This window comes from Mastacembelus armatus, chromosome 21, assembly GCF_900324485.2.
Source record: "Mastacembelus armatus chromosome 21, fMasArm1.2, whole genome shotgun sequence".
Lineage (NCBI taxonomy): Eukaryota > Metazoa > Chordata > Actinopteri > Synbranchiformes > Mastacembelidae > Mastacembelus > Mastacembelus armatus.
The window spans coordinates 10478388-10503814 of record NC_046653.1 but is presented as its reverse complement, the minus strand read 5'-3'; the positions used below and the strand labels follow the sequence as shown (position 1 = coordinate 10503814).

The 25427-nt window shown below is 39.8% G+C and overlaps 1 protein-coding gene across 1 annotated transcript in view; it reads left to right on the top strand.

Moving 5' to 3' along the window:
* Nucleotides 1-7506: 7506 nt before the first annotated feature.
* Nucleotides 7507-25427, top strand: part of LOC113123121 (ephrin type-A receptor 6) — a 140562-nt gene continuing 122641 nt past the window's right edge. Inside the window, exons 1-2 of the mRNA XM_026294939.1 lie at nt 7507-7585; nt 16714-16778. Of these exons, the coding sequence (XP_026150724.1) occupies nt 7507-7585; nt 16714-16778 (144 nt within the window). The remainder of the gene's footprint in view (nt 7586-16713; nt 16779-25427) is intronic.

Sequence of the window (25427 nt, the reverse complement as noted above, 5' to 3'; positions counted from 1 at the left end):
CTACTAAACAATAACAAATTAAATTGATATCAGTGTTTAAACCCCATTGGCACAGTGCTAATTCCTGCCCTCTAAAAGTAGGTTGCACACTGCCCAGATACACAACACTAACACTGTCAGTACCATAATCTACAAAGTAGATCTACCTGTGTAGTTAGATCAATCATATGTGTAGTTCCACTCTTCTTTGTATTGTGTAGCCTAAGGCATGAGGCTAAGTTACAATAGTATGGGGAACCTGCCAGTTGACACATACACTGTAAAGTTTATTCGTTGAATACATGTCAATATTTTGGGGTAAATTATTATTATTTAGCAACTTAATGTGTTTATCTCATTTTTTGGATGGATTCTAAATGTGTCGTGAGGCTTTTCTGTGATTAAAAAGTAAAAGCTTTGCTATCAGTGTGGATGATCTGTATCTTCAAATGCATATGTTTTCAGTACTACTCTAGTTAACTCACAGTCTGCAACAGCAGGGAAATTTGTCATTTTAGCTGAAATAGCCATTTTCCAGCAGGTAAAATAAAGACAACTTGTGCTGTCTCCAGTTACACAGAGGTCGAGAGAAGCAATCTCTAAAAAGGCATGTCTGACAGGGTGGTGCTCTCTCACCCCATTTAGCCTGTATGATGGATGGGTCATTTTATACACCATTAATCCATCCATTTGTCAATTACTAATGGAAATTTTGGGGTGAGGATGGGGTGTGAGGGTGGGGGGTGGTCGGTTGGTGGGTGCAGCTCTCAGGAACTGTCAAGTTGCTGAATGCCACCCTGCATCAGTGTTGACTGTAATTATACAACCTGTCTGAAAAGTTACGGTAACACCTCACCAAAAAAAAAAAAAAAAAAAAAAAAAAAAAAAGGTGCAGTGGATGATGAGGTTTATTGTGCTGCATGACTATTATCAACACTGTCATTCCAATTTCAAATTCATTTTCTATTGGTAGTGTGAACATGACTGGCTGAGTACCATACATTGTTGTGCTGTCTAATAAGCATTCGTGGCAAGACAAGTGCCTTGTTGATGACACTCTGCTGAGTGAGCAAATTATACTCAGTTTCAGTGTCACATTTGGCAACAGTGGAGAACAGAAATGGATTTGTTCCTAGACACCTTTCAAAACTGCTTTTAATGAAAGAAAATGTGAGGAATTATGGCAGATTATGCAGATAAACATGCAGTGGTATACTCAAGGGTTTATTATGTTGTTTCATCCCTTTTATCTAAAGTCTGGTGAGTAGAGGAGAACATTAGAAGTGTCTTTATTACTTGTATCTGTAATCAGCAGTTTATTTCCAGTACAGCTGCAAAAGAACTTTTAAATTGATGTAAAATTGTTATGTACAAATTTTGAATCAATTGTTTTGATTGTTTTTCTTATTGGTTATGCATACATGTGTACTGTATGGTAATTTGACTGTGCAAAAACATTGCAGTCCTGGGGAAATAAACTCATAATAAATCTAATAATGAATAAAACCAGGAGACAGAGAAGAGAGACAAAGACCTGAAAGTGAAGGCACATTATGGAAGTTGAAAACAAGGTTTACGAGAAGCTATCTGCTGTCAGTCCCTGGAAATTACCCCAGCCTCTGAAGGCGTCGCGTTTTCGTCCCTCATCTCTGAACGATGGGTGGATGTCTCTTTAACAGCTGGGGTTACCGACACACCAGCTCTCAGGCCTGATGAGCTGCTCTCTCTATTTGCTCTGCTCATTCTCCTGAGCACCGTGGCCATCCAGATTAGAGCCTATGGCCCATTAGGCAGCCAGAGAGATGGGCAACCTCACAAATGCAGCACAAGTGTGTATGAGTGTGCGTGTGCGCGTGTGTGCGTGTGTGTGTGTGTGTGTGTGTGTGTGTGTGTGTGTGTGTGTGCACACAGGAAAATAGACTCTACAATTCATTCTGGGGAAAAATTTGGCCTGGAGTTTGTCTGTAGACTTTGTGCTCTTGTACTGCTATTCTTTATAAAATGTCCTAACAAGGACATCAACCCTGAAGAAACTTTGGCCAGTTTAACATGGAATTAAAATAGATATAGAGGTTTAATTAACACTAGATTGCATGTTTCCTCATTGCTGTGAAGACACTAATTTGAGAAAAGCATGAGGTAGAAATGTCAATTGGTGGCTCCTCTGTTGTGACATGAAACAGATTTTGTATTAAAAACAGTAGGGTTCCTTTCTGTGCCGTTTCACTTCATACTAAAATATACAGTTATTTGTTCTTTATTCCAAACAAGCACTTTTTATTGTCTTTAGCAATTACCCACTCGTGAACTGCAATAAAAATGACGATATATGAAGATGGGTATATATAGGTGGGTAAATATTTAAAATTACTCAATGATGTCGCCAAAGTATATCTAAATGGGAATATATTGTTCAAGCTGTTGTATAATAAATCAAGTATAAAAAAAAGTCATGTTCTGTATACAATGGTACTTTTAAAAAAAGATTAAATGCAAAGCATAAGGGCCTTCGTGTTTATTCTAGATGCTGGCATTTTGTCAAACTTGGCTTAAACTAGAGATGAAATTAACTTGGAACACATCCAGCATCATGCTGCAGGAAAAATGGTTTATGCAATATCTTCGCCAAAATTAGAAACATTTACACTGCAGCATATTGGTACGTACAAGCTCAAGTCAACGATCACTCTCATGCACAGACACGATGGTATGCACACTGGGAGGGCACAGTATAGTGCTTGTTTTGCTTGGAAACAGTAGGAATTTCACTAGTGCCAGTACAGAGGTGGAAGAGGCTTCAGTGTTTCTGATCTCTGCTGCTGTTTTGTGGCGTGGAGTACTATGCGTTTAGAATGCTGAGGTCAGACTTGGGCACTGGGGCACAGTACACTACCTGTTCAGCACCAAACAACAGACAAGGTAATAGTGGAACATTTAGCAGCTAAAGTGCCAGGTATTTCCCTCAGTAGCTGGTGGAGACCAAAAATAGAGCTAAAAGAAGAATGAATATTGGACTTGTATTGATTAGATGGATGCAATCATGTCTTCAACCAAATAAGTGTTGTTCCAGAACTGACAGTTGTTTAGATGAGCAGCTCTTTGCTAAAAAGTTTAATTTGTGTTATTCAATATTATTTTCACAAATTGTGTTGCTGCCCCCACGTGTCATAGAAAACCAAAACAAAAACAAAGGTATTGCAGAGTTAACTGAGAGAAGCTTCTGTCCAAGTAACACTTGCTTTACGGCGCTTCGTTTTACCCAAATGATAATAGAGTCATTGTCCTGTTTGAACAAAATGAAACCTCAAGCTCAACCACAGGTCAAAGGCCACCTCCCTTAGATACCACCCCAAGGGGGTCTGTGTTTACAAACTACACAGCTCCATATAAATGCATCATATAAATCAAAAGCCTCTCTTGATTTTGAAAAACAAATCAGACAAGGCAGACTGTAAATTGCTGTAGGTGATTTTTAAGCACTGTAATCAGTTTGCTTTTGAGCAGTTGATTTTCTTTTTTTCTGTCACAGTTTTTTGTTAAGCTATTTCAAATGTTAAGTGTCATCCAGGCCTTGGGCAATGAAATTAAGGTTCGCATTGATAATGATGTGTTCCCTCAGGCCAGAGCAATAAGAATAGGACATGGGCTTCCTGTTGCGGTGCAAATTCTTTGAGTAACAAAATTTTATTGTGGATGAAGTGCAATGTAATCACTACCATGGGGCAAAATGTGTTCAAACGTTATTAGATCATTGCTGAGCGAATGTCTATAGACTATATAATTCACACACGTAATCAGTAAAACTGACTCAACGCTTTATTGTGAATTTTCTTTAACACTAGCAGTAGACACTCAATACAGACATCCAGAGGTCTTTAATAGTTTTAACCCAGGACAATAGTGTTTAACTGCTCTATAAGTTCTTAGGCAGCACAGTTTCACAACCAGCTTAATTACTGTATCTTTACTTACCCAGAACTGCATTAACAAGAGTTGGGGAAAAACTGAGTTTTTGAAGCTAAATAGCAATACTGTTATTCAAAGGTTTTTTAAATTTAACAGTTTTTCTGACCAGGTAAGGACCATGTTTTTGTTGATTTATTTATTTATTGATTGATTGATTGATGGTGATCCTGTTGTCATTAAGAGGCAAAATTCTCAGTTAAAACCCAAACCAATGACATTCTATCAGTGTGGTCAACATGATAAAGACATCCCAGATGCAGTTGTTGCCTTCTCCTTTTTAACAATATTATGGACTATATGATTCATTGTATTATTAACAACTAGGTTTTGTTTGTACTTAATGTACAAATTCATAGTTACAGTAAATTATAAATTTAAATATAATACATTTATTTATTTATTTATTTATTTATTTATTATTTATTTATTATTTCATATTATTCATAAGCGAAGTATTTGCATTATATATAATAATTAATTTTGTAAACTAGTTAAAACTAGCTCGACCTGTACCAGCTGCAACATTAAAGTGATTTACATCTTAATGCATCTGTGTATATAATTCACTTTAAATACTTTTAAGTATATTTTGATGCTAAACCATTTTAATGTCAATTTCAAGTTGTGGTTTTTAAATGTAGGTTGAAAGAGTAATTGTTTAAAGTGATCAAAAGTCTTAGGCCCCTTTCACAAATCACATCTTGTAAGTCAGTGTCTTTTAGTGTGTCGAACCCAGTGTACACAGATAAATTGATATTCCTGCTTTGTTTATGATACATTCCTCCCGTGTCTGTAGGACATTGGTTAAAAACATCACAACGTGATGATTTCCATTTACCAAAAAAATTATCTTCAACCGTTCCAAGACTGTCAGTACATCAGTCCACTTATTAAAAGGTTCATAAAAATACACCATCAAACAACATAATGATAAAGAAACCAGAGCAGCAAGGTGCTTTGCAGTTTGAGTGTATAATGGAGTTGGGGTGAATTTTGCCATTAGGCCTAAGTTTTCCAACTGTTTGTACTAACTCTCGTATGGGGCAGTTCTGTTTTTCACTAGCACTTCATGAACAGGACATTAGTGAACCCATTTACGTTATAAACTCTCATTGTCTCTGTCAGTTGTGCTGATGTGGTCTCGTTCCAGCTCTTTGCTTGTGATGAGTACAGATGGACAGAGCTTGTTCTCTCTGGACAGGGGGAATCATAGCTCACAGTTAGGCCCCCTATACACTACAGTCACACCTCATTGACCACTATTACAGCAAAGGAAACCAAATCATTGCAGGGGGTTGGCATAGAGGACCTCGGCTCAGTTTGCCCTCTTTGATAATCATTCAAAGTCATCGCCCTGTACAGGGATGAGAGGTGATTTAAGTAATCTGCAATATGTTCTATTTTGCTTTTTTAGTAGTTTTACTAATAATATTAGCATATAAAGCACAGAAAAGGCTGATGTAAACACTATCTCTTAGCTAGATAAAATGAAGTGAAAGTAAAGTATTTCAGGCAGAAAGCCAAACATCTGACATTTTATGGACTGCATTTGGGGTCTAAACGTATAAAGCAGTGGCAAGTGTGAAAGACATTTCAATATTTAATCCTGTGTTCCCATCGATGACAAGTCCAGAGTAGCCACACTGTTAGCACAAGTCTAAAATTTCTATAACCACCCCTTTTTGCTGAGAGGCACCACAACATTTATCCATCTTTTTATAGCTACAATACATCTGCACTGTGACATTAATAGCTTGATCCATTTCTGTTGAGTGTGCGGCCTCCCTCAAGCTACACTAGACACAAACAGGCCACTGTGGTCAATATATTCTACTCTAAAACCCTCTGTCCTCCAGCGTGTTAGCTTGTTGTGCCGCACAAAGTCAGTGGTCGGCTGGCAACTTCTCCACATTGTTTGTGAGCTAAGTGGTGGCGACGGATTGGGATGTTGATGTATTCACCTCCTCTGTGCTGACAGGAAGCTGATCCCATGTCCTGACTGACTGGGTCTCATCACAGGAGCCAGTGTTGCTTTGTTTAATCTGGTCAGGTTGGGGAGGGTTTGCTTACTCGCTCAATGAGACGTCCATGAAGATGAGCGGAAGACCTTCCCTAATCTTGGCTGACATTGGTGGCTTGGCAGGCAGAGTAGCTCACAACTGCCCTGCAAATGGATGGACTTAAAGCTACACTTCTTCTGGGCTAAAATGCACTGTACTGACATACTGAGCATGGCACAACGTTTGCACATCAACACTGACGTGATGGCTATTAATTATCCTGACGCCAACATCACAATGTCTGATTGGACTGAAACAGAAAATCCACCAAAAAAAAAGATTTAACATTTTACTATTCCACTCATTCCACAGTAAAAGTGATCAAAACAGTTTCCCATAGACTCATTCAGTGTGTTATACAATCACTTGAATAAAGGGATTTACTTTTTTATAGTTTACAGCCATAATATTATATTATATTTCTATTGAGCAGCCCCAAGATTTGCCCCTAGATGACATCAGCTTGTCTACAGTGATGTTCAACACAAGGGGAGCATTGCTCAGGTTTACTAATTAAAATTATGGTATGTGGTTTATTTTCTGCTTTAACTACTGGAAAAAGACTGTGCAAGTAAGGCTATAGGTCACAAAGTATGACAATAAAAGCCACATAATAACACTGGAGGAGCTGTTTGTAAAGATGTGTTTGAACAGATGTGTTGATGTGTGTATATACAGGGGGGAAACCTATTTCAAGCTCCATCTTTTACTTCCTTCCTCACAACATTAGGGGAAAGAATCTGGACATTTTCTCTGATGGGATTCATTTGGCCAAAATCCTATCACGCAAAAACACGAGTGTTGCTATTTTCGGGTCCTTGTGGAAAGCCCTGCATTTGAACCAATAGATGACACACACACAGACACACACACGCACATACACACGTGCCATTGCCTTGTCGGCTAACCCCCTCTAGTGCCGAGCATCCTGCACAGATGCGCACACTCTTCTACTGTAGCCGCCACTTCAGCTGCTCCTCAGCTGCATCCCAATCATTCCTGTTTTCACCGTCCACATCTCGCTGCTGCAGCGAACCGGACAGGAGGCAGGGAGTGAGACAGTCCTCACACTGACGAGCCAACAACAGGATTTCCGAAGTCTGTCACGACAGTGTGCGCCACGGAGACGCACCACATTTATAAGGACATCTTAGTGTCTTTGAAACAATGCAGTAACGCTGACTGAAGTCCACGGGAAAGCTTCAAAGTTGTTAGGAGCTAAGTGTTTCTTATTTCAATCCGACAATTTGATCTCACTTTAGAAAATTTTCCAGACTCCCCCCAGATTGTGTCTGTTCCGCGCAGCTGCCTCCAGGTAAAGGATGGATCGCTCGTCCATTTACCCGGTAGTTCTCTCCAACCGGGACCAAATGTAAGGACCAGGACCAGTGGATCAGTGCGTGTTGGAGGGGGGGGGGATCCGACCGCGTTTTTCTCTGACCACGTTACCTCTCGGCTAGAAGTACCTCAGATAAAGCCGGTGATAGATGTTGCAGCAGACATGAGTTTGGGAAACAGATTTTTGCTCGTTTCACTCTTTCTTGGAATTGTCTTCACTCGCTTCAGCCGCTGCAACCAAGGTGAGACACGCAACGAGCGTCACGATTTTGAGCAGCACAACTTCAGACCATTTGTTTTATCTTGCGGTCCGTTCCGCTCCCCTCATCCTGTCTCACAGTGTCACCGTGGACACACTTCGGGATGCTGCACTAATGTTGCTGAAATAGCCAGGAAAGTGAGATGACAAGGAAAATGTAGGACAAGTAGCGATAAACGGACTGACTGAAAGATCCTGACAGGTATCATCACCGAGCCAAAGTCATGCACCACTAACATCCGTGCATGTAGTGCGTTAAAAGTTGAAACGTCAAAGATATCACTGTTGTGTTGTGCCTCTGTGGCAGTCTTCTTTAGTGAGACACAGAAAATCTATTCATAGCTGTTTGGTTTTTTTTAAAGTTTATTATCGTGTCATTATTTAGTTGAATTAAGTGTCCGATTTGACTTAACCCAGATTCAGATTTAAAGTTTATTCTTTTTATCAGCTCAGTGTTTTTTATCCTAACAGTGAATGAGATAAGAAAACAACAAAAAAAAACCCTTTTTATGGAAATCAGCTGCTGAAATGACAAGCCTGAGGCTGCTTTAATTACAAGTTCTACATCACACACACACACACACACACACACAGGCACAAACACAGTAGAGAGTAGAGCAGCCAAAGATTGAATCATTAAGTGGGTGACAGAGTGAGAATGTCAGTGCTTCTGTTTGAGGGTATGTGAGTGAGTGTGTTTTGCGCTGGGGGTGTTGCAGTAGAATTTAAACACATACTGAAAGATTTTGAGCTGGTTAAGATGAATTTATTCAGTGAGCGAGTGTGTGTGTGTGTGTGTGTGTTTTCATGTGAAATATGTACTTCACGCTGACACACATCTGTTTTGCATGTTACGGTGTGTGACTGGGTGCATGGGGCAACGCTCCTGCATGTATGCTCCATTTGTAGAAGGTTTAAGTTCTGAGTATGGTCGCACGCTTGCTTGTGTGTGTGCGTGTTCCTCCGCGACACCACACGCATACACGCTCACACACACAGCTGCAGCATCAGTGAGGTTGAAAATAGACTTATTGATTGTGCGAGGACACAGCAGGATCTGCCCCCCAGGTTATATTTTATTGTTCTCTCTGTTCAATAAGAATGACGCTACTCCCTGTTCTCCTAGACAGCAGCTACATAACAGCCTCACTCTGTGTTTTTCTCTGCCACAGACTGAATGATTGAACTGATGTCTGCTTGCTATTGTACTTTAGTTTCTCATATTGACTGGTCTGGAACCTCAGCAGCACAATTGCAGTCGTGTTGCACAGAGAGGTGCAGCTCACAGTATGGACAAACTGATAATAAGTCAGATGACAAAGAAAAGTTTCCCATTAGGTGATGCGGCATAATGTGTCTCACCTCGCTACATCACGCTATTCTCAATACGCAGATCATATATTTGCCAAATTAATATCTGATTCCTGTTGTGTACGGTGGTTCAGTGGGTTTGCAGGTTTGATTAGTTTTTTTTTTGGTGGTGGGGGGGGTAATGGTTCTCATGGTTACCATGGTTAACGTATTCCAGATTTGACGGCATGAGTGTTTGGCTCACCTGGTGTGGCAAGTTCACATTTAAACCCGGTCTCCAGATGACCGTGAAAAGAGAAACTAGTCAAACACGTGTTCCTTTGTTCTTCCTGCTCCGTTACAGCATACAACTTGTTATGTAGTTAAATTGGGGACAAAAACCAGCACCATTACATGGAGGTGTTCCGGTGGAGTTCACTGCTTCTGAACACAGAGTCCAAAGTCTGGGGATTTCACAGACTAAATTGGCAGAGAAGTCAGCTGTTAGGACAACAATAAAACCAATCACCTTTCGCCTCCCGCCTGTGTGCCTGCTCTCACAGCAAAAATATCCCTCACATCAAATCATCTGGGATTGCAGACAGTTATTAACAAAGCTCTACTCACTCACTGCCAAGTTTGAACAAGCCCATTTTCTCCATCAGTAGATCTCTTTCCAAAATCTTTATTTGTATTCTTTTTCCCCACATTTTCCTCTCTTGTGAAGTGAGCAGAAGCAATATTTATTGTAATGAACATTCACAAATCTCATTTAATAACCTGATTCCTTGAGCCCTTGTAGAATTTTCCTCAGCAGAAGTTTGCTTAGACTCAGTAAATCAGGAGATGATGTCTTTGTTCCAGGTTGTTTTTCTTGACAGAGAGATTCAGGCATGAAAAATCAAGAAAGCAATCCAGCCTTGGAAAATGGATGAGTCAAATAAAAGCACCACATATGAAAGTTTTTTTGTTGTTGTTAGTCAAATGCATCTCACTGAGACACTGCTGGAGCTTTGAAAGTCAGTTAGCAACACATGACAGCATTGGATGAGTGCCTTGCAGCGACTTAAAAAGAGGCTTTAGTTATCAAATCAAAGTGAAAATAATAAATTGACTCTTTACATTGATTTGTGTGGATGGCTTATTAAAGTTCCCAGTCTTGCTGGTACCACCCATAGAGTAAATAATATGACCATCACTGATGTAGAAGGAGATACTCAGCAGCATGTGCTATTCAAGAATGTTAAGAAATGTTAAGTCTGCACCTCTGACTAGCAAACTACTGTGTATATCTATGTGTTATGTGCACGGCAAGGCTTATTACACAGGAACTTTATTTGCTTAACATAATTGGGTATAAGTTTTATCATCAAAGGTGCTTTTTCTTCTGTTTTTTCTTAATGTAATTACATAATTCCACACGTACAGATAGCAAAGTTATTCTTATTATAGCTGAGTGGAGCACATGCTGCTACATGCAATAAAAGGTCTTCCCACAAAGGTTTCCTGCCTGGAGAGACTGAGATGTATATTTTTGCCAGGGCTCAGCCTCTTCAAAGGCTTTCCTGTATTAAGATAATGATTGTTGGGTTGTAGCCTACTATATGTGAGCTTTATGACCAACTGGTGAACAAAATCCACTACATATTTTACTCTAGAGGAAAATAACTCTTACCAAAGTCATGAATGGTCAGGCAAATATGCCTCAGTGAACGCTGTTTAATTTGAAAATGCCATTTATATGAGTTAGCTTTGGTATTAAATGGACCATGCTGCTTGTGCAGTATACAAAATATACCTTAGGGTTTCAGACTGGAATTCTACCTTCAACACATTTCACGATGAAATGAAAATCAATTTGAAGACACTGGAAAGCTGTTTGAGTTAAGGGATACATCCACATTAGTGTTTTCACTTGTTTTGCTTAATTTACATTTTTGAGATTTACCAGATGGAAAAAAAAGAGTGTTATTTTATAGGATAAAATGAAGATAATTGCTCACAGATGTGTATACAATATTTCTGAAAGCAATGTCATCCTGCACCTGTTGTCACATCACTGACTGAGGTGTGGTCACAACTGTAGCAGCACATTTAATCCAGGAATGAACAGCAAGTTCACATTTTATTGGCATGGTTTCCCTTCACAAATCTCATTTAAAACCACTCAGACCTATTTCAGATCTAATCAAGCACATTTGAAAATTTGCTTTGCTGCCATTTATTATGATGTTGAATGTTTGATGATGATGAAGTGTGTGGAGATGCATGGAAAATCCTGTCATGCCTGTTAGGCTGCCTCTGCTATGGATAGTTTTCCATTCCACAGCATATCATCCTTTCGTCTGTTGTGAGCACAGCGCTTTGTTTACACTACTAAATAACAATGTGCTGTCCTCACTGAAATACTCAGCAAAATCAATTTTTGCAAGTCTCTGTTCATCAAACGCTGTTGTTTGTCTTTTAACAAAGCGTGTTGTTTACCAGAATGGGGATGTACGGGAGCTTGCATATTAGGTTTTTGTTTGAAAAGACTTGCTTTGCTTTTTGAACTACAATAAACTGAGGACAAAAAAGTATTTCTGCTGCGAAAAAGTAAAAAAAAAAAAATTATGTAATCTTTGAGCACAAACAAAACCAGCATGTAGCTAAAAGCAACTTGATTGGAAAAATTTACTCTAACACCATACTGAAATATTATATAATGTACCATGGTCGCCAACAGTAATGAGGTGCCATGTTTTATTTTGATTCAGGACATTCCTATGTAGACCTATCACCCTAAGCGCATTTAAAAATACAAAGTTATAAGTTAGCATGCTATAATTGAACGATCAACATGTATGACAGTCAGTACATTTATATTTACTAACACTGAATGATACTAACTTTGGCTCTGTTGTTAGGGCTGAAGTTATTTTGGGGTCTTTTGTGGTGTGTGTGAGGGTTGTAGACCAGACAGGAGATGTCATCATTCTACTGGAGCTCCATATATTTATGAGTTGGCCGGCTCATGTTCTATTTATATCTAACTAGTGGAAGTCCCAGAGGACGTTGAGCTGCAGGCAGAGTCTGTGGGTGCTTCACTGTAACACTCCCATGGAGGGATAGAGGGATAGAGGGAGAGCAGGAGAAAGAGAGAGAGGATGGGTGGCTATTATATAGTACATATGCAGTTTTAATGCACACTGGTAGGTACCCTCTTCACTGCATATATACCTTAATATTCCCACATAGACAGGAAAAGGTGCAATTGTATTAAAATATGTGTTTACACGCATGCATACATATGTGTATAAGCATACATCTGCATTGTTTTTTTAAATTAACAACCAGTTAATATTACCAAGTTTTACACTAACACTAAAGCACACACATTCAGGTTGAGAATGTAAGGTCATACCTTTAATTGCTGCAATATCAGTTCAATACAGTGTCAGCATGCTAGAGGTATTTAATTTGAAAGCATCTTTAGTCATTCACACAAATCTAGCACACTCAATGTGATGTCGCACTTTGATTTACTGTGTGGTGCATCGTGAAAGCTGTGCACAGGCTGATTAAAAAAAAAACACATCTCTTTTTTTACAGTATAGTGTTCTCTGCTGCAGAAGACTATACTGCCTTTTAATGTATATCAGTTGTTTGCTATTTATGGAAGAGTGAGGTGTGAAAATGCTCAGTGCTATGAGTGACACAGCAAACTCCCAGTCATTAGGTTGCTGTCCAGGGACAGTGTTGCTTACCTGCCCACAACAGAAGCCTGGTGTCCATTAACACCAGCAGCAGTGCCAGCTAGTCCTGCAGCCTGCCACTCGTGGTACAGACCCAGCACTGGTGGGGACAAAAAGACACACAGCACAGGGGTGCTGGAAGAGATCCAAAACCAGGCACCACAGAGGAAATATTAAACTAAGCTGGCAGAGAGGAGAGGATGGGAATGGAAGATGAAAGGATCAGCAAGAAGCTTTTGCTTGCTGTGTTGAACAGGATTGTCAATCAATAGAATAATCTGTTACATTGGCTGATAAATTGTTCATTTTATATACTTTATCTCATTGATGCAACCCAACAGGAGTCATTAGGCACTTTACACAGTTTGCTAAAAAACTCACTTTCTCAAAGTATTTACGTGTCATCTTATGCTCTAATGATTTGATGTACTTAAAGATTTCATTTTGTCTGAAATAAACTGAACTAGGGTGCAACGGTGGATGGGGGTTAGCACTGTTGCCTCACAGCAAGAAGGTCCTGGGTTCACAACCCAGCCTTTCAGTGTGGAGTTTGCATGTTCTTCCTGTGCTTGTGTGGGTTTTCTCCAGGTACTCCGGTTTCCTCCCACAGTCCAAAAACATGTATGTCAGGTTGATTGGTGACTCTAAATTGCCCATAGGAGTGAGTGTGAGTGTGTGAGGTTGTTTGTCTCTATGTGGCCCTGTGATGGACTGGTGACCTGTCCAGGGTGGACCCCTGCCTTTCACCCAAAGAGAGCTGGGATAGGCTCCAGCTGATCCTTGTGACCCCTAATTGGGAATAAGCAGGTATATATAATGGATGGAGGAATGAATAAACAGAACTACATAGCCTATAGTTCTGGATCCAGTGATCCAGTGTCGCTATTCCAGTGTCAAAATCTATTCCCCCTTTGGAATCTGTTTCCCTGTTGTTTAAACATTGGCCCAGACATCAGCAAAGACTTAGGCTTCTTCCGGTGATAACTCAGCAGCACTGTTTAAACAAATGTTTTGTGCCACATTACCTTATTAATAAAGTTTTGGGGGGAAAAATTGCCTTTTCAAACAAATAAGGCTGACATCAGAAAGATAGTGATGGTAAAGGGGGAACACCAAGTCCTTAGTTTAAATATTTATCAAGCGTAATAACTTACGTTGTTTTGATAACCTGAGAAGGACAAATGCTGCCTGCAGCAGTGCAACAATCAGTTCTGCGTTGTGTTGTTTATTGTTGTTGTACATTGTTTATTGTTGTTGTACATTGCTTATTGGATTCAGACTTGATAAAATCCCTTCAAACTTCCTGACATACAATGAGCAGTGATGAGATGTGGTGAGACAAAGTGAAGAGCATCACCTACTGAAAACTCAAACTTTCTCAACAAAAGACAGCAGGAGGAAAATGCTTCATGCTGGTCCCGCTGTTTCTTGATAGCTAGTGAAATGTGACGTTAAAGGTTCAGAGGCAATTGGTTTATAACTCTGCTTAGGGGGTGAGGTGGCTGTCTGTTATTTATTTATTTATTTATTTTTTTGTCCCATCATCAATGTTAATAATTTCTTTCACTGGTCAACCCTGCAGTAATAGTAAATCATTTCTGGAGGAAGTATAGAGTGAAAATGTGCACATTCACATTCAAGAACGAAATGAAAAAAACATGGCATTGATCAAAATCCATATTTGTCAAGTTGCAGTTACAACTCGTAGATGCTTAAATACTCAAACTTTTCAAACTTTCTCTCTTTTTTCTCCTGCTGCAGATATACTGTATACGTTATTTTCTCTGCTCTCCCTGTTTGCTCAGGGTGTCTGATTTCATCACTTCTCAGTTGTCATTCATGTCCAGCAGGTGGACATTTCCATGATGTCACCTCAGTTATAACTCAGGGATCACAAATTATGTTTTAGAGTATATTCTCTGACATACCTGGAGTGTCCACTCCTTTACAGTGAGTGAAGATAGTAGAGCATTTATTCTAATTCTAATTTATTCTAATTCTGTGTTAAACTCTTCTTCCACATGGGGGGCAGTTTAATAAGTTGTGCAGATTGCTACTTTAAAGCACTTAAGTAATTTTTCTAATCAATTTAGAAATTAGAATGAATAGAATTACTTCCTCTATTCTAACATAAAATAACTATGGAAAAAGCATCTTATCTCATATTTCATATATCAATAGCGTTTATATGATAATGAAAAAACATGATAGGCATAAGAAATCATTAAGTGAAAATCTGCATTAGATTTGTGACAGTTGCAGTTCAGTCTTTCACATACACAGGTAACACAGCCATTCTGACTGGTTTTGAAGGGTGTTTGTTAGACTGCATTGGATAGACAAACATAGACTCAAAGTAACTGAATAAAGAAGAATTGTCTGTTTCAGTTTTTATTGTAAATGTACTTTTATCTGCTGTACCAGTAAACCAGCACTGCAAGCATCAATGTGCATTTTACACCTGTGTTATATTTGTTGACTCTGACACCACTGGGGTCCCCTATCCTGGATGGTTTTCTTAACTCTTGGATGTTGTCATACATCCGTTTGGTTTTGATCTAAAATACATTTTACATTTTGTCTCTGCAGTGTGTCCTAAACTGGTTCTCAGGGAGATGAGGCGAAGCATTTAGTCGGTTGTGTATGACAGACAAATGCACACAGAGACACAATGAAAACCCCAGTGAGCAGATACTTGGGCAGTATTTGTCAGCCAAGCTTCATCAGAGGTGTCCTGTAATTTGCCAATGATATCACAGCAATGAAATGGCCTCCTTTGATGTTCATTTGCTTGTAATAGCTAGCTATCCCAGAGCGATGATGTTAATAGAGATTAATTCAAGAAATATTTTCACTGATAGAGATTTGTGCTGGCATAATGAGCCCCCCAAGGACCACTTACAGAGCTGTAAGTGGACATTCGTGACTGACTGACACTTAATACTCAAGTCATTATCCAAGTAGCAAATACTGTATGATTTGTCAGAAATCAGTGTCACTATGAACCGTGTGTGATTCTCAGCTTGGCATCTAAGCTCTAAGTCTGTGACACTTCAAGGACAAGTTTAAAGATAAAATTTTTTGGCTACCAATTCAGCAGTGAGAGAGCGGATTAGCTTTAAACAAGCCTCTCGAGTCTAGTGTTGGTGTCTTTTTTTTGTTTGTTTGTTTGTTTTGGGGAGTTTTTTTGCCAGTGACGACCCTCTCCCTGAATACCAGTTTTCTTATACTTGCTTCATGAGGCAGTATAGCCACATATTATTTGGACTTAACCGTACTGTCACACATACTGTGCATTTGGCACATTTGACAAGGTGACAGGATGGGGTCCATGCAATATTTATGGATTTTGTGCTGTGTCTGTTATTCCCTAATGTTGTCACAAGTGCAGGTAAAGGCATTTTTTTTAATTGAGTGGTGTTATTCTAGTGTCACACTGAAGGTAAATTCAGGAAGCCACGTCTGCTCCTTTTCACTGTAAATCACTTTTCCCTGGGAGAGTTACTTTCCCCCTGAATTATTAAATATACTGTCCTTGAGAGAAAGACAAAATATTGTCAAAAATAACAATATTTTCAAGGGTACATTTGCATTTCGACCTGAAAAGTTAGTCAGCTCTCAATTAAACTATTATACTGAATCACATAATCCATTGGTGAAGACCTAATTTACATAGAAAACGTAGCAGAAACTTGATTAGTATTTGGCTTATAACTGGAACTGGTTAGAGACACAAATAGTCTCACTCATATGTAGAGGAGGAGCATATTGTTGTGAGTGAGATTGAAATAAAGCTGTGGGTGGAAACGAAAAATGGCAGGTAAGGGAATGGACTGTTGACAGCAATCTGACTGCAATCCATCAGTCCCCAAATTGTGTAGCAAGTGGCAAAAATGTTCCTCTCACTGTATAACCTGCCACGCTCATAAATATTCATCTGAGAAGCTCATTTCTGCTAATATAAAAAATGTCTAAATGAACACGTTTATGACTGATATTTCAGTTTCCTGTGTGAGAAAGAGGCTTTTTGTGTCTTGACAGATTACTAATGGTCGGATTTTCCCCGCTCCTCTCTTTCTCATTTCAGTTGTGCTGCTGGATACGACATCTGTGCTTGGAGAGCTTGGATGGAAGACATATCCTCTCAATGGGGTAAGAAGAGCAGCTCTGCTCCAGATTATTGTATTTGGTTGTACTGTTTGGTGTCTCGAGTTCAAAATACTGCACATGAACGTTGTGTCAGAGATGGTTGAGAATGGGTACAATACCAGTGAGTTGTAGTTCATATATTTCTGTCCACATGGGAAATACTGTATCTTGGGCAAAGATAATGAGCCAATGTCTCCAACAAAGATCCCTTCATCTTGCTCAGTCTTGCTGTATCAATTCCTGTCATGTGTGTATTACTTTATGCCACAGAGATACTACAGTCAAAGCATTTAGATTGGTAGCCAGTTCAGACCAAGCTTACAAAACTAACTACAACACTGATATTGATATTTGACCATATTTTCAACATTATGTTAAACACTTTTGGGATGACAAGCTCATCTTAATCTTTCACCATAATGAAATTAAATTCCAAAATATGTCACTTTTCCACCAGCCATTGCTCAAGTTCTTTAGGAGAGGATTGAAAAGCTGATGAAAAAGAAAAAAAACATTCATGTTCCTAAAATGTAGCAATTAAGCCTTGATTTTATCTGTGGTGTCTTCTCAGTAACAAGGGAAACAATTAGTGCATGTACTGTATCTGTATTATGTATTTTATCAGCTACCCAAAAGGACTATTTTGATTTTGTTCTGGCAATAATTACATTCAACGCCATATACGGCTCAAACTCAGAACTCTGGAAACAGCAGCACGTGCCAGACTGAAAGTGTATCAGCAGCATGAAATATAGATGTGCAAACAACAAACTGCAGCTTCGTCGGATGAAAACCTTCATGTTTTGATCTCTCTGCTGTCAGAATACCTGAAGTACTGATGGATGTGTGCAGTAAGCAGCAAAGGCAGAATTGGCTGACTTCCACTTCTTTGTTCACATGCACCATTTTGGTGCTGACTCCTTTCCTATTAACGAAAGCACAATTCAAGATGGAGACTTATTTGAGGAAACAGGCACAGGCTCCATGTGTCCATGCCAAATTATAAGCGTCACCCACTGATGACTGGGGTGATTCACTTTTTTTTCAAAATGTCAAGAATAAAGGTAATGATTGCAGTTTGTGTCTGCCATACCCAATCAGCTGTGATCTAACACTGATACTCTGTGTAGCTGAAATCCAAACTTTCAAGTAGGGCTCGATCTTGAGCACTGTCTGTGCTGTCATACGTTACTGTAAAATCAGAATGTTATCATGAGAAAAGAAAAAACAAGATAAGTAATAAGAGTCGATTAAAAACAAAATAAACTATGACATCTGTATTGTTAGGTGACTCCACTCAGACTGTGGTTGTGTTTAAGTGAGCTGTGGCAATAAATTGCATAAGTAGAAGCTGTCTAGTGTCTCCACATCCTCCACTGTCCGGACTCTCTGTGAGTTTTGACTTTAAATGATATTTTCCTGGCAGATCCCTAAGGTCCTTCCCCCTTTTTCTGCCTCTCTATCTCTCCCTGCAAGGTCCTCTGTGGCCAATATCAGGGTTATGGAGGTGATTACATCATGTAGGTCATGGTGACAGCCGCCCACAGCGTTGGGAAAGAGGAGAGAGGGAGGCTGCCGCTTCCATGATTAAGCTGTCAACCCTCTCTCCTCCTCACTCATCCGCTATCCACCGATTTACCATTAATATTTAAGGCATCGAGGTGAGAGGGCCTGAGGGAAGGTGTGAAGATCTGGGGAGGTAAAATAGTTTAAATCCCCTTTACTACCTGGGAGCCAGCAAGAGGAAGTCAATCCTCACCATATTAGACACAGCCTGGTATCAGACCAATACAGCAGCACACCATGTAGCTGCCTATCAGAGTTGCACACTGGTTCTAGTTCTGGATATGAACTACTGCCGTCAGTTCTACCCAGTGCACGTTTTAAAATGACTTCATATGCAATAACTGCTCCAACATGATTACCAGGGATATAGCTGGTTGTGTGATATGAAATTGAAGGTGAAGTGGGAATTGAGGTGTATATTTATGGATGGGTTTTTATCCAAAGCCATTAACAACTCTTGTAACAAGAGGAAGATGAGTGGCTGTGTAGAAGAGTAAGGTTAATCACAAGTATACTCCAGTGGTTTGCCAGCATTACAACGCAGTGGCAGGACCCCAGATTAAGTTGATCAGAAAACAAATCTTAACCTGAAAAAAAAATTGATGTAGTTTATTTGCAACAGACATCAGAGACGTTAATATTCGAGGGAAATGTAAGCTGCACAGGATCTTAAAATACAGGCATCACGTTTTGAGTTATGCCTCAGAGAATTAAAATTATGTCAATTACATCTATGTTGTGTTTAGATCACCAGCATACACCTGTCCCTTTCATTTCTCAGTCTCTCTGACTATCCTTGTCTCTTGCTTCCCACCCCCTATTCAACTCTGCCAAACTCCCCGTAGGATGCAGCTTTGTTCTACAGATGCGCACACACACACACACACACACACACACACACACACAAAATCTTGATATTACATACTGCTGCAATAACTCAAACTTGTGAGGTATAATTATTTTGCTACAACAACGTACAACAATTTTACAGCACTCCTAATGTGTGCAACGCCTCCTCTCCTATCCAAGTTGTAATTTTAATCAATGCATATACTAATGCTGCACCGTTGCTTCTCTTTGCCTTCTTGTGCTCTTCTTTGCACAACCCTGGCTGCCATAAATTACATTCAACTGCAACAGCAAATACATTTTGTAGGACACGTAATCGATGACTGGATTATGTTCAGAGACTCATGTTTTTTGAATGAATGAAGCGCTCCATTTATTTACAGCTTGGTTGGATGGCGGATCGTGTACAAAGAATACAGCTGTCACACCACAGAGCTGAGTTTGACTCCAGAGTCCCTCAAAAAAAGCATTTTGTTAAAGGCTGGGGAAAGGCCAGGGTTTTGGTGAAATGTAAATAAAGACATTGTGTTTGAAGTCACTTCGAACTTTTTCTTCATTAAACAAGGCCATGATCTTTTGCTAACCATAGCCAAGTGATGTGAATGCCTTAATATAACCAAAAAAAAAAAGTTTAATCACTCTGTATTCAAATTGGATGTTGTACTGCAAGATCAGGTATGTTGTACATTTTACTGTAGCTGTAGTTTAGTTGTATAGAAAGGAGACAGGGTTGTTGAGAGAAACCTGTATGGTAAAAGTCATAAATAAGATTTAGCTGTTGGTCTGGGGAGTTGAGGAGTTCATTAGCAATGTTGGACTGTAAATTCCTCACTATGATCAGGATTACAGTTTGTGAGATCTCTTTTGTGAGATTATCAGTTGCCTGGAAATACTTTTAATTAAAATGAAAATAACATTGCCTAGAATATGTTTCCCTGTCGATCCACGTGCTGGGCATTTCCAGCATATTGGACAGGTGTAAACAGATGTTTACACACTGTAAACATGATCGTGTGCATGATCATGCCGAGCCTCCCATGCAAGGTGCCCTTTGATTGTTTTATACCTGCTCTGCCTAGAAAGTAAATAGACCTGTTTCAATAGGCCTGCAAGGGAAACCATGTCATTTTTTAATGACTGAACATGGGAATATCCCCAGAGTTTGAAAACACGTTCACCCTCATAGATTATTATCATTAGATATCATTATCATTAGATGTGTGCATATTGAGCAGCAATTGATCTGTACCATGTATTTCAAGGACTTAGACTGCAATCCTTGCTCTAGCAGAAGTTAATACTTGTGTGTCTGAACTGATACTTTTAGTGGAAAAGAAGGTGAGTGGTTGTTTTCATGAGGCAAAGATGTGCATCTCTATTCTCAGTTTTCCCCCTCCATGTTCTGAAATGCTGAATAGTGATGAAGAACAAGGCGTCAGAGGGGTGAACGCGAGCGAGACAGAGAGAGGAGAAGGGAAAGAGGGTTGATTTGGCGTCTGCATACAGCCACAATAAGCTCCACTCAGAATGGGCAGACACACTGCTGAAATATGCATGAGTCATTTCTCTGTGGTGGGTAGGGGGAGAGTGTGGAGCAGAGAGAGGAGCGCTTATTTATGAAATTACATGAAACAGCTTTAAGGGATTAAGAATGCATAATGTTGTCTTTTGTTTCCATTCATTGACATTATAATGGGAGCTGAGCATAGGAAGGTGTGGCGACAAAGAATGATAGTTGTCCATCATAAAAGGAGAGAGTAATCCTATTTTTATGTATTGTCAGTGATCCCAAGCAGCCAATAAGTCAGATCCACCGGGGGCGTATAAACACTGTGTTATGTAAGTGGGGAGCACAATGGCACATTGGTTTACTTCTGCCGAAACACTGTTCCGTCAGATATTAGACCGTGGATCCTTGATACATTAGCGTTCTGCTCAGAGCAAGACATTGGTCTCCAAATGTGTGTGTGTGTGAGAGAGAGAGAGAGATGAAAATTGGCAGGTTATATTTTAGGAAGATTTTTTTTTTTTTATTTATTAGCAACTAGCTACATTGTCATCATGGTCACCTGTGGTGTGTATGTGTTACAGGTTGTTTTTCAATTGAATGACATTGACTTTCAGCACAACAATAAAAACAACGTCTGCTTCTAAACAAGCAACAGTAGGAGCAGTAAATGCTTACTTGTGCACCATACATGTATTAATCCAGTACTGCCTCCAGTTAGCTTCAATACCAAAGACAAAGTGACATTGTTAAAAGAGACTGCTATTACCCATCCAACTTTTGGTCGCAAACTGTTGGTGTTGCTTTGCCCTCCATCATGCAGCCTCCTGCTGTGTTACTACATGATACTGCACCATGGTTCTACCCAGCTTTCTTTATCACTGTCCTATCAGAACAAGAGTAAACTCCAGCAGCCGCTAATCAGCCTAAAGTCCTCTGAACAAATCGGTCTGTCGGTTTCAGGAAAAGTTTTTAGAGGCTTGCTGTCAGATTTAGCTTTTGAGGTTGGAGGATGTGTGGTGGTGGGGAGAGATGAAGTTGAAAAGACAGAAAGGAATAAGAAAACAGACACAGAGAGGAGATCGTGTCAGAGAGCAAGTCAACATAACTTGAGAGCAAAAATTAATAAGGTGACTAACACCAAACACACATTTAAGTGCTTATACCCACACAAAGGCATTTTCACAACCTCTCAAGCCTCTTTACTTCCCTTCAGTACTAATCCTTAATCTTTTTATTGCAATATTTAACCACAGTAATTGATTGCAACTACACGACCTAAGGCTTATCTCAAAGCACTTCCCCCATTCCTAATACTATTAGGATAAAGAGTGAGGCTGAACAACAGAGAGGAGGGGAGAGAGGAAAATCTGCATGCCAGTGTCCTTCGTAGCTCAGATAAAGTTTTCTACGGTGTGCCGCTGAGTGATGGCCAGCAGGGTTGTGAGAAAGGGAAAAAGGGGAATAATCCACAATCACTTTATTTCTCCCCACGGAGGCTCTAATATAAAAAAGGTATGATGATTTAGCACGCCAGTGTTCGTCTCAGGGACCTCTGCCATAACCGGGCTTAAGCAGTGCCGTGGGATTCCTTAATTGGCTTGTTTCTTGTCAGGGACACACCGAGGCCGATATCTAATGCGCTCCCACTCGGCATCTCGCTGACAGCAGAGCATATCCTGACAGCTTTTTGGGCTAACCCTCGGCGTGTGAGGAATGCAGCAAAGCGGAGTTAGAGGAGGAGACGGAGAGCAGGAGGGAAGTACCAGATGGATGCAAATGTAAAGAAGAGGAGAAAATAGAGGGGGGGGGGGGGGGGAGGTGAGGACCTGCTGAATGCAGGAGCTGAATACATGAATACAGGAAGTAGTGGCATCCAAGGAGAGAAAATTGATTATATGGCTGCTGTAAAACAGGGAGTGTTTTTTTTTCTTTCTTTCTTTCTTTCTTTTTTTTTTTTGAAGAAACTTCTGGAAATCTTTAAAGAGTATTATGTTTCAAAAACAGGCAGGTCTGTAGTTCTCAGTCTCAGTAAGTGGTATAACATCTAATATACCAATTTTAATACATTTGCAGACCTGCTTTCCTACTTTTGGAACTATAAAATGTTAGGATTCGATTTCTTTTCCAGTCTGTATTGACAGTATACCGTATGCATGCATTGTGTACACAGTTACTGTCAATGTCTGTATCCTCAGAACTGAGGGACAAAATCCACAATCCTATATCTGTGTAAGAAATACATTGTGAAGTTCAGCAGAAACTAATATAAGGAATCAGCAGTCTGTGTTAGTAGAATCACTTCGGCTCCGTCCCCCAGTGCTGTAGTTCTGGCAACAGACCACACCACTACCAGGAAGTATCCCTCGACTGTGGCTCCATGCTGTCCGGGAAACACAAACAGGGGAATTATGGACTAAAAAGACTTTGTTCTCATGTTTGCTTCAACTTTAGAAGACACAGAGAACTGTCTTTGAAACACTATAATCTTTCTACTAGAAATATTTAATGCTTGTATAGGATAAGGTTGTGATAGGTGCTTCCATTGTAGATATGGTTTGCTGCTCTTAAAGGACCAAATAGATTTTTTGAATTGTTTTTTATTAGTAAAGAACTGACAGAACATATAATTGCTAGGTTTTTCATTTTGCTGATACTCAATGACACTTTTGCCAATGAAATGACAAACAAAGCCCATGGCATGTTATTCATCCATCCATTCTTATTTCTATTTAGGGTCACAGGGATCTGCTGGAGCCTAAACCAGCTCTCTATGGGTGGAAGGCAGGGGTACACACTGGACAGGTCACCAGTCCATCACAGGGCCACATAGAGACAAACAACCTCACACACTCACACACACTCCTATGGGCAATTTAGAGTCACCAATCAACCTGACATACATGTTTTTGGACTGTGGGAGGAAACTGGAGTACCTGGAGAAAACCCACACAAGCACAGGGAGAACATGCAAACTCCACACTGAAAGGCCCCTGCTGGGTTTTAAACCAGGAACCTTCTAGCTATGAGTCAACAGTACTAACCACCAATCCACCGTGCTGACCAATTACAGGTTATATTGGTTGTAAATCATTCAAATTACTACTATGAGAAATCTGAAGTGGTTGACTGAAGTTGGCCAGTGTGCTCTCTTTAAATCAGTGTCAGCCAAGTCAGTGGTTTCTTAGACAGAGAAGCACCTCTGTGTAACACAGCCATTTGATCGTGTTTTTGTTGCTTAACAAGTGGTTTTATGTGTTAACATGAACAGCTGAGCACAGCAAAACAGTTTCATACATATTATATCAATATTGTTATGAGCCCCACATCTGTGTCTGGACGAAATGAACATAAGGTGCCCAATACCAGTTTGCACATTTCATCTTTTAAGATTTCATATCTGATGCTGACGCTTACCTAATTTTAAGGTTGGGAATATTAAGTAAGGATTCTGACACCGACCCCATATTTACTATTAATATTAAATTTCCTTTGTACTTAAATCCATTAGACTCTTGAATCATCATTTTGATGTGATTTGACTGCATAAATCAGAGTTGGTTTAGCACTTTTTGCAAAAAATCTTTGCATTTGATATAAAACCACTGAATTCACTGATCAGAAGATCACTTATTTATTTCCAGTGTATTTTAAGTCCAGTGTTCGGCCTGCATTAACATAAATCCCCTTTTCCTCAGCTGTCAGTGTGATTTTACTGGTTGAGGAGTGATAGAAAACCCAGTCTCTCTCTCTCTCTCTTCAGTTGTCTTTGTCTACCATTTCCTCTACTTACTGTATATTCCTCCTCCTGTCTTCCTCTCTCCTCCCTGTGTCTCCAGAACTGTCTTCACCCACCCTTCCTTTGTCCACTCCTCTCCACTCCCCTCCTCCTCCCCCCTCACTCCATCTTACCTTTGCTGCATTTTGACGTCAATGCAATGGAAGGGAAAAACTAGTTGTGTGTGTGTGCGTGTGTGTGTGTGTGTGTGCATGTGTGTGTGTTCAGGTTAAGATAAGCTGACAAATGCTGGCAGAAAATGCCTACTCTAAATGCATAGCCAAAGGAGACAGACAGAGAGTGATAGAGAAAGGGAGAGAGACAGACAGCAGGACAGCAAGAGGTTAAAACTGGGAAACTATTAACAGTTATAGTCAGACAGCATGAGGCTTGCATCTTTGTATCTAGCAAAATAACAGCACTGTAAACTACAGTCTTTTCAAGATCTTTTTTGTAGATTTGTGTAATGTTGCTACACAAATGTCTAAGTAACAAAATCAGCAAAAATAACACAACTCTTGGAAGGTTTTCTGACTTCTTTATAACAGTCTACTAACCAGTACTAACCAGTGGTGAATGCTAATCAGATAAATAGATAAATGCTCAGGTAAACTATGCATTCTTATGAACTCTCTGTAAATGCAGGGAGCCTGATTTGGTCAAACATAAAGTCAAACCTGGAGGTTTTTTCTGCTTCTGTTAGTACAGTCAAATAGGAAGGTTCTGTTCAACTGGGAATTGATTTCTGGGTAAGGATACTGTACTAAGGCTTGACCTACCGATACACCCACCCTCACCGGAGCGTACAAACTGAGGTTTGCACATTGACATTTCCTTTGTCTTTTCTCTTGCTCACACACACACACACACACACACACACACACACTCTGAACCTGCATGCACATTCAGATGCACATAGTGTTTTCTCACACACATCAGTCTTTCCTTTTAG